At 49.5% G+C, this 10,000-nt stretch overlaps 2 protein-coding genes across 4 annotated transcripts in view; one reads left to right on the plus strand and one right to left on the minus strand.

Annotated features, from left to right (window-relative positions):
• The window catches only part of jmjd1cb (jumonji domain containing 1Cb), a 112,174-nt gene that overhangs the window by 32,065 nt on the left and 70,109 nt on the right, over positions 1-10,000 (minus strand). For all 3 annotated transcript variants that reach the window (XM_063002682.1, XM_063002683.1, XM_063002684.1), the window contains exons 4-11: positions 6,878-6,983; positions 5,028-5,152; positions 4,786-4,929; positions 4,573-4,614; positions 3,374-3,644; positions 879-2,470; positions 598-770; positions 1-334 (exon numbers count right to left, since the gene is read on the minus strand). The exon at positions 1-334 is cut by the window's left edge and continues 1,693 nt beyond it. In XM_063002682.1, coding sequence (XP_062858752.1) covers positions 1-334; positions 598-770; positions 879-2,470; positions 3,374-3,644; positions 4,573-4,614; positions 4,786-4,929; positions 5,028-5,152; positions 6,878-6,983 — 2,787 coding nt within the window. The remainder of the gene's footprint in view (positions 335-597; positions 771-878; positions 2,471-3,373; positions 3,645-4,572; positions 4,615-4,785; positions 4,930-5,027; positions 5,153-6,877; positions 6,984-10,000) is intronic.
• Positions 6,797-10,000, plus strand: part of rpl38 (ribosomal protein L38) — a 302,538-nt gene continuing 299,334 nt past the window's right edge. The window contains exon 1 of the mRNA XM_063002690.1: positions 6,797-6,800. The gene's annotated coding sequence lies outside the window, so the exon portion shown is untranslated. The remainder of the gene's footprint in view (positions 6,801-10,000) is intronic.

Genomic DNA, 10,000 nt, shown 5'->3' on the forward strand with positions numbered 1-10,000 from the left:
GTACAGCTCTGCCGGCGGGTGCTCCGCGTCCTTGGGCGCGCCGCCGAGAGGGAGCGATGAGATGCGGGCGTACTGTTCGCGCTCCGCCTCGCCCGCCCGGATCTTGGCGGTGAACGGGGCGACCTCGATGCTCTCCTGGAGGATGCGCCAGTTCTCTTCCTTGTTCTTGGCGGCCCGGTCCGGTTGTGCCTGCTGCTGCTTGCCGTGCGGCGACTCCATGTAGTGGCGCTGCAGCTCCTTGCTGGTGGGCGTCCGGCTACGGTCGGGCTCCTGCTTCAGGTGGGGGGTCACCAGGCCACGCAGGGGGTCCACGAACACCTTGCTGTCCAGGTCCCTGGTGAAAGAGGGAACACTCGTTAACTGGTTTATCCTAGTCAGGGTTCGGTTTACCCGGTGCCAATGTATACCAGGGGGTCAGCCACCCCCCAAACCCCTCAGACACAGCCACGTGTCTGTACAGACACCCAGCCGGCCGGTAGTACCGCTAAGATCCGGGCTAGTGTAATAAACACACAATTATTTCGTGACTAAACAGCCCCTTTACTAGACACAAGGTGGTATAACGGCGAGGTTTCGGGCGTGTCCGTGTGTACTTACTCTTTGTGGGGCTCCATGGAGGTTTTGGAGAGCGGTGGACTGGAGTGTGAGCTCATTTTGAGGGTCCGGTGGGGCTCGGCGCTCGCTGGTCTACCGGGTACGTGGCTCAGGATTCCGAGGCCGTCCGTCGAGGACATAGGGGGGGACTGGTGGAGCCAGGGGCTGGGGGTGTTCTGTAAAGCACACACATGATCGTTATATACATAAACATGCACTAAGAGCCTGGCAGACTCAGAAATTCGGGCAATCTGACCTAGTAAATTGACCCGTCCTGCGCTTACCCTGGACAGGCTGGCGTCCGAGTTGACCTGGATGCCGAGCCCGGGGGGGTAGGAGTGCGTGCCGTTGGGGTACTGCCAGATGATGGGATAGAGCCCGAGCTGGTTGTAGGGGGCGCCGCCGTGCGTCTGCGCCAGCAGCGAAGGCGGCGGGTGCTGCTGCTGCAGGAACTGCTGCTGCTGGTGAGGGTGGTGGTGTGCCAGCGCCAGGTGCCCGAGTCCGCCCGAATCGAGGCGCGGGTGGCCGCCCAGCGGCATGGCGGTCAGAATGTTGGGAAGCAAGGGGTGGTGAACCGAGTGGTGCGGGTGGGGGCCGAGCGAGGACGCGGGCAGCAGGTGGGAGTGGGGGTGCGGGCCGGGCGCCAGGCACGTGGTGTGGGTGGAGCCGCGCAGGGAGTGGAGGTGTGGGGGCAGGTAGGCCACGTGGTTGCCGTCGGCCTCGTGGCGCACCAGCGCCGGGTCGCGGTACACCATGAAGTGCTCGTTTCTGTCCACGATGAGCGGGCTCTTGCCGGACTCGTAGGGCGTGGCTCGGACCGGGACGCGCATGAAGCCGGAGACGACGTCGGGCTCTTGTTTGATGGTGGAGCGGGAGGTCTGGACGTTATGGGCGTAGCGTGCTTTGTGTTTCGTGACCTCGGGTGATGTGTTCGGTTTGGGTTTCAGCGCCTCGAGGACGCCGTGAGTCTTCGACTTCATGGCGTCCGGCGAGGGGTTACACCTGGGTTTGAGCAGGTCGGGCGAGGGGTTGGACTGCGACTTCGCCACGTCCGGCGACGAGCTGAGCTTGTGCGGCTTGCGGACGTCCTCGGCGAGCGAGACGTTGTTGATGCACGGCATGATGGAGGCGTACTGCTGCTGCCGCAGCACCTTCTCCCGCTCGGCCAGGGCTGCCGACTCGCTCACCGACGTCACCGGGCGGATCACTTCGGAGTGCCCAAATTCCACCTTGCTGCCCGAATTCCGCCCCGGCTGCTGCTGCGTCTCGCTTTCCGGCCTCCTGGGGTCCGAGGGTGACGGGGTGAGCACCGAATGCCGGGCATCGGGGGCCAGCAGTGCGGACACGGAGTCGGAGCTCTCCCTGGAGGCCCCGGTGTCGCTCGTGTGCGTCCCGGGCGCCCCGGTGCCATAATGGTCCTTGGGTGAGGTTTTCACAGTGCTTTTTATTTCCACGATGCAGCCCTGGACCTCGTTAGAGCTCAGGTTTTGGGGCTGCGAACACGCAGGGGGTACGGGGGACGGCTGCCGTGGAGATTTCCTCTCCTCCCCTTGGCGTTCACCCTGACCGCACGGCACCACCTCCATGCCGGTCGGTTTGGCGTCCGTATCGGTGGCCGGCTCCTCCTCGGCCTTGCGGCTCCGGGACGTATCCTCGTCCTCCTCGCCGGCGTCTTTCGGAACGCCCTTGCTCTTCAGCTCGTTCTCGGAGCCGGGCTCGGAGGACGAGTCCTGGAGCCTCTTGGTGGAGTTCTCGGAGTCGCTGCTCTCGGAAAGGTCGGACGCCTCGGTTTTGATCCGCTTCAGGCCGCTCTTCTTCTCCTCTTCCTCGGCTTTCCTCCGCTTGTTCAGCTGTTTGGTTTTGTTTTTGGGATTTTCTGCAATAGATAAAAGAGACGCGTGTGAACGGCGACGCCTCACGAGAACTCTGCTCACACAAACTGTGTCCTGCATCATCTCATCACTTCAGCGCTGCTCTTCTTTTGGGTATTTTAGCTCTAAAGACGAGTCTTGTGGTCTTGAGGTTGCCAGAAAGACAGACAGATAGACAGATAGACAGACAGATAGACAGACATATAGACAGATAGACATAGATAGATAGATAGACAGACAGACAGACAGATAGATAAATCGATAGACAGACAGACAGACAGACAGGCAGACAGATAGACAGACATATAGATAAATAGATATAGACAGACAGACAGAAGATAGATAGATAGATAGATAGATAGATAGATAGATAGATAGATAGATAGATAGATAGATAGATAGATAGATAGATAGATATAGACAGACAGACAGAAGATAGATAGATAGATAGATAGATAGATAGATAGATAGATAGATAGATAGATAGATAGATAGATAGATAGATAGATAGATAGATAGATAGATAGATAGACAGATACTTTATTGATTAATATTTATTGAAATTAAATATTATATTAAATTAATTTCAATTATATTAAACAGCAAACTGCCCAATCATAGACGTCTGAGCTTTAAAAAGGTTGCCAGATCCCTGACAGTGTTGAATCCACAACAAAGAGGTTGCCAGATCCTCAAAAACATCTCCTAATTATTACTGCTCATAAGTTCTCTCCACTAATGAAATTCCTCACTCAGTGATTTACTACAATAAGTCACGCTAAGCCTCGTTCGTACGGCCTGAGTCGCTTTAACTGCGTCATATCAAACAGTTCGTCTCATTGGAGGAGCTTTAAAAAAGTCAGCAAACTGTAAACTGGGTCAAAGTTCAATCAGTTCGCGTTCGTTACCTCCTCTCCCCGATCCAGACTCCATCTTCTCCTCTTTGATCTTGTCGTCGTCTGGAACGCTGCTGTCCGACCCCTTCCTGCGTGTGGACCGGGACCCTCGCTGTTGCCCCGGCGACAACTGCTGCTGTTGCTGCTGCTGTTGTTGTTGGGATTGCTGCTGTTGTGCGTGCTGGGACTGCTGTTGCTGGGCCTGAGAACTTTGCTTTGGGGCGGAACCCGAGGAGTTCATGACCGGTCTGGGACTGTTGGCCTGGGCGCGCGTGTAGTGACCCTGCGGGCGACACCCAAACACAGGGAGGAGGATTAGCATCGCCCAACTGTGACCGTGTTTGCTCTCTAAAGCACATCCACTAGCACTACTGGTACTAAATACACCGATCAGCCATAACATTATAACCATCATCCTTGTTTCTACACTCACTGTCCATCTTATCAGCTCCACTTTCCATATAGAAGCACTTTGTAGTTCTACAATCACTGACTGTAGTCCATCTGTTTCACGCTGTTCTTCAATGGTCAGGACCACCACAGAGCAGGTATTATTCAGGTGGTGGATCATTCTCAGCACTGCAGTGACACTGACATGGTGCTGGTGTGTTAGTGTGTGTTGTGCTGGTATGAGTGGATTTTTAAATACCGTGTCCACTCACTGTCCACTCTATCAGACACTCCTACCTAGTCGGTCCACCTTGTAGATGTAAAGTCAGAGACGATCGCTCATCTATTGCTGCTGTTTGAGTCGGTCATCTTCTAGACCTTCATCAGTGGTCACAGGACGCTGCCCACGGGGCGCTGTTGGCTGGATATTTTTGGTTGGTGGACGATTCTCAGTCCAGCAGTGACAGTGAGGTGTTTAAATACTCTACTCATACCAGCACAACACACACTAACACACCACCACCATGTCAGTGTCACTGCAGTGCTGAGAATCGTCCACCACCTAAATAATACCTGCTCTGTGGTGGTCCTGTGGGGGTCCTGACCATTGAAGAACAGCATGAAACAGATGGACTACAGTCAGTGATTGTAGAACTACAATGTGCTTCTATATGGTAAGTGGAGCCTGATAGAATGGCTCCTATGGCTGCTCTGCTCGTAAGAAGCTAGTAAGAACATCATAATCATCATTACACAGAGATGTGCAGATTCAGATTCTAAATAAGCTCTTAAGAGGAGGGGATGAGGGCGCGGCCCGGTACCTGAGTGCTTGCTGTGTTGCCGCTTGGTCTCCCTCCTGCGGTCTGCTCGCACGTCCCCCAATTTATGTTCAGAGAACAAAACAGAAAGAACAGAAGTGGAACAGAAGAGTTCTGGTTAATGATGGAACTTTACTTTAAAGCTAGCTACAGACACGAGAGGCACTGAACATAAAACCAGACATGCTCATAAGTGGTTGGTTGTGAGATACTTACATGGGCGGAGTTGCTGTTCTGGCTCGAGCGTGACCTCCGTCTGGATGTGATGCCTATGTTCTCTCCTTTCAGTAAAGAATGGACCACATCATCCAGAAAGGTCATCTGTATCATAGAGGGGTCGACGTTCTGAGGCTCTAGTACCTGCACACATCAGCGCGGGCGATACGATACGGTCAGCGGAAACCGATCCGGCGCGACAACGCGGCTTTGATTGAGACGTCGGATCCGATCGGACCTACCTGGTCGTTCATTACCACCATAGTGCGGCTGAAGAGGTCGTGGTGGGTGATGATGCCCGTGAACCACTGGGTGGCTGAGTCCTGCCTGTAAACTCGTACGCGGTATCCATTTAACGAATAAGGACCTGCACGGGAGGGAGGGAGGGAGGGAGGGGCGAGCGGATATCAGCGCATCAGACGTGTTTATGACTTCAGTACTAATATTTCTGTACATCTGCAGCCCCGTAGACAGATCATATATCAGCGTTTACAGGTGACAGGTGACACTGCAGCCCTGATCATGCGCTGTATGAAACTATACATCTCCTATCTGCATTAAAACGTTTAGCTTTTTAATAATGGTTGTTTTTTGACAGACAGACAGACAGACAGATTAGATATACAGACATATAGATTAAATAGATAGACAGACAGATAGATAGACAGACAGATAGAAAGTTAGACAGATCAATAAATAAATAGATAGATAGATTATAGACAGACAGATTAGCTAGATAGACAGAGAGACAGACAGATAGATAAATAGACGGACAGACAGACAGACAGACAGACAGACAGATAGATAGATAGATAGATAGATAGATAGATAGATAGATAGATAGATAGATAGATAGATAGATAGACATACAGACAGATAGACAGATCAATAGATAGATTACAGATAGATATATAGACACAGGTTATAGAAAGACAGATAGATCAATAGATACATAGATAGACAGACAGATATGTAGTTAGACAGACAGATAAACGGATCAATACATAGATAGACAGATAGATAGACAGACAGATAGATAGACAGATCAAAAGATAGATAGATAGATAGATAGATAGATAGATAGATAGATAGATAGATAGATAGATAGATAGATAGACAGACAGACAGACAGACAGACAGACAGACAGACAGACAGACAGACAGACAGACAGATCAAAAGATAGACAGATAGATAGATAGATAGATAGATAGATAGATAGATAGATAGATAGATAGATGATAGATAGATAGATAGATAGATAGATAGATAGATAGATAGATAGATAGATAGATAGATAGATAGATAGATAGATAGATAGATAGACAGATAGATATACAGACAAGTAGATAGTTAGACAAATAGATAGACAGATAAATAGATAGATAGACAGACAGACAGATAGACAGACTGACAGATACTTTATTGATCCTGAAGGAAATTAAATATTATATTAAATTACTGTCGACTATATTAAACAGCAAACTGGTCAATCATAGACGTCTGAGCTTTACAGAGGTTGCCAGATCCTCGTCAGTGTTGCATCTACAATCCAGCACCAGTGCACGATATGTTTACGTCCAGCTTATCTAAATCACCTCTGAGATTTGAACCTGGATGCCCCCGTATTTTAGTGGTACCATAATAGTACCATAACGGACCACTGTGCCACCCGAGTGCCCACACTGTAAATATTCTGCTTCAGTCTGAAGCTGCTCTGGTGGAATTACATTAAAACAGGTCCGAACCTTACAGGCTGAAACCGACAACATGATGAATCCCTCACATGCAGAACCAAACCACACTCTGCACTCTCTGTTCCCTCTCTCTCCGCTTTCCCTCGCCGCCCCGCCCACTTCTCCACCAAATCCTCTGGCTGGGAGATTCTTTCCATTCGTCCGTCCCTCTGCGGCTGCCAACTTCAACAATTATATCTAATTGCGGAGCTGGAATGCTGCTGCGGTCTTTGTAAACAAGAACGTTTGCCATGAGCCACCAGAACACTCGGGCTGGCTGTTCGCTCGGGAGGAACACGGATAAGAAGGAGGAGGAGGAGGAGGAGGAGGAGGAGGAGGAGGAGGAGGTCGGTCTTACCTTGCATAAAAATCTCCTGCACCTTCTGATCTTTCACCCAGCCCTTCACCTCGTCATGAAGCTGTGGATTGTCCCTGAGAACAGGACTTAAGCCGTCCACGTCATCCTACAGAACACGGAGCGAGAGCATTAGCAGGACATACGACTTTAATTATATAATATCAAATATAACACGGTATTATAGAGTTGTATAGAGTCAGTCGAGGTCCGACACTGGGGGAGAATTATATACACTCAATCAGTTTGTGTCTGTCTGTCTGTCTATCCATCTGTCTGTCTGTCTGTCTGTCTGTCTGTCTGTCTGTCTGTCTATCTATCTATCTATCCGTCTGTCTGTCTGTCTATCTATATATAATCTGTCTGTGTGTCTGTCTATCTATCTATCTGTCTGTCTGTCTGTCTGTCTGTCTGTCTGTCTGTCTGTCTATCTATCTATCTATCTATCTATCTATCTGTATGTCTGTCTGTCTGTCTATCTATATATAATCTGTCTGTGTGTCTGTCTATCTATCTATCTGTCTGTCTGTCTGTCTGTCTGTCTGTCTGTCTGTCTGTGTATCTGTCTGTCTGTCTGTCTGTCTGTCTATCTATCTATCTATCTATCTATCTATCTATCTATCTATCTATCTATCTACTATCTGTCTGTCTGTCTGTCTGTCTGTCTGTCTGTCTATCTATCTATCTATCTATCTGTCTGTCTGTCTATCTATATATAATCTGTCTGTGTGTCTGTCTATCTATCTATCTACTATCTGTCTGTCTGTCTGTCTGTCTATCTATTTCTCTATCTATCAATCTGTCTGTCTGTCGTGTTTTCAGCTGCTTTACTTTGACCTCTTGGACATTCTGACTAATTGATTGCTGACTGAATTGCTGTAGGATCTCTAGGACGCCTGATAGTGCTGATGAACCGGTAAATGTGAGACACTTGAACGCTGCACGAATGAAAACGTTAAATCGCTAAACACAAACATTATATTTTAAATTTTACAGTAAATTGCAGATTACACGGGAAACGTCCTAAACTTGGGGAAGTGATTGTATGGAGTTAGAATCTACACAGACATGATTGGCTGTGTCTGAGGAGTAGAGGTGAAATACGATCAGGGAATCAGATATGACTAAACTGTGATGCTACGCAGCAGTGGTATCAGTGAAGCAGAAACGAAGCTGTGATTCACACTTCCGCTCCTCACTATAAGAGGAAGTCGTAAACATGAGAATGTAGCGGCTGCCACCGCGAGGGGCGACGGAAACGAGTCATGGCGTGATGTTGTGTCACCCAGATTAGCGGCGGTTAGTTGTAACCAGACGGGTGTTGAGGTTACGCCGCTCTCGTAGCTTAGCGTGGACGCAACGATACGCGTCACTTCTGCTTCTGAGGAGGAAACTCTCACACCTCTGTGTGTGTGTGTGTGTGTGTGTGTGTGTTTATTTATTTCAGGGTTAGAAAGGGAAAGAGAATAAGTGTGTGTGTGTGTGTGCTGTGTATGTGTGTGTGTGTGCTGTGTGTGTGTGTGCTGTGTGTGTGTGTGTGTGTGTGTGTGTGCTGTGTGTGTGTGTGTGTGTTTATTTATTTCAGGGTTAGAAAGGGAAAGAGAATTAGTGTGTGTGTGCTGTGTGTGTGCTGTGTGTGTGTGTGTGTGCTGTGTGTGTGTGTGTGTGTGTGTGCTGTGTGTGTGTGTGTGCTGTGTGTGTGTGTGTGTGTGTGTGTGCTGTGTGTGTGTGTGTGCTGTGTGTGTGCTGTGTGTGTGTGTGCTGTGTGTGTGTGTGTGTGTGTGCTGTGTGTGTGTGTGTGTGTGCTGTGTGTGTGTGTGTGCTGTGTGTGTGTGTGCTGTGTGTGTGTGTGTGTGTGTGTGTGCTGTGTGTGTGTGTGTGCTGTGTGTGTGTGTGTGTGTGTGTGCTGTGTGTCTGCCTATCTGTCTATAATCTGTATCTGTCTGTTTATCTATCTATAATTGATCTATCTATAATCTGTCTGTCTATCTGTCTGCCTGTTTGTCTATAATCTGTCTATCTGTCTGTCTATAACCTATATGTCTGTCTGTCTATAACCTATATGTCTGTCTATCTATAATCTGTCTGTCTATCTATAATTGATCTATCTATAATCTATCTGTCTGCCTGTTTGTCTATAACCTATCTGTCTATCTATAATCTGTCTGTCTATCTATTATCTATCTGTCTATCTATCTATAATCTATCTGTCTGTCTGTTTGTCTTTTGATTCCCTGCCAGGACGGCCAGGGTCCTTTCTGTGTGGATTTAGCATGTTCTCCCTGTGTCTGTGTGGATTCCTTCGGGTGCTTCTGTTTGTGTGTGTGTGTGTGTGTGTGTGTGTGTGTGTGTGTGTGTGTGTTTTGCCCTATGACAGACTGGCAACCTCCTACCCCGCCTTTCGCCCAGTGAATCAGACCCACCGCGACCCTGACCAGGATGAAGCTGTGGTAAAACAGACAGTGAATGAATGTGATGTATTTTACTGTGATGTGATATTCTGTGTAAACAGTAAACATGATGCCGTTGGTGTAGATGAGGCAGTTTCGGAGGCGGTGGGAGGAACGTCTACCATCTCCTGCACACGCGTGCGGGCGTGGTGTGAAGGGCAGAACAGACGTCCTGTGTGTTTTACACCCTCCTGCCCCGCTGCAGCGGGCCGCGATCCATCACTTTGACGGCGGCGTGGTGCAGGACTTTCCACACGGCCCCGCCGAAAAAGAGTCGGAGGGAAGAGGAAGAGGGCGGCGCCGTGTTTTGGAAACGGTGAAAGCGAGGGTAACGTAGCACGGCGTGGTACAGCAGACCGGTGGTACAGTCGGAAAAACACGGCGGAGCTCCTGATCACATTCGAGTGTAATATTCCGGAGAAACTGGAAAACAGTAGTCAAAGCCCTGCGCCCACATGCCCGCGCCATCTGCGCTCTGGATGAGGTGAGGCGCTCTCTGTACCCGCAGTCACGCTGCATCCATTCAGCGACCGGCAGAGAACGGCGAACGTCCTGCTCCTGTGCTCTCCAAATACGGTCAGAAATAATAGCCAGACGAACTTTAGTGACCCCGCTCGATGACTGACGCTGCCGTGCAACACAGACGAGGAGAAAAGCTCGTTTAATCACCGACGTG

Source organism: Trichomycterus rosablanca, chromosome 10 (assembly GCF_030014385.1).
Source record: "Trichomycterus rosablanca isolate fTriRos1 chromosome 10, fTriRos1.hap1, whole genome shotgun sequence".
In the NCBI taxonomy this organism is placed as follows: Eukaryota; Metazoa; Chordata; class Actinopteri; order Siluriformes; family Trichomycteridae; genus Trichomycterus; species Trichomycterus rosablanca.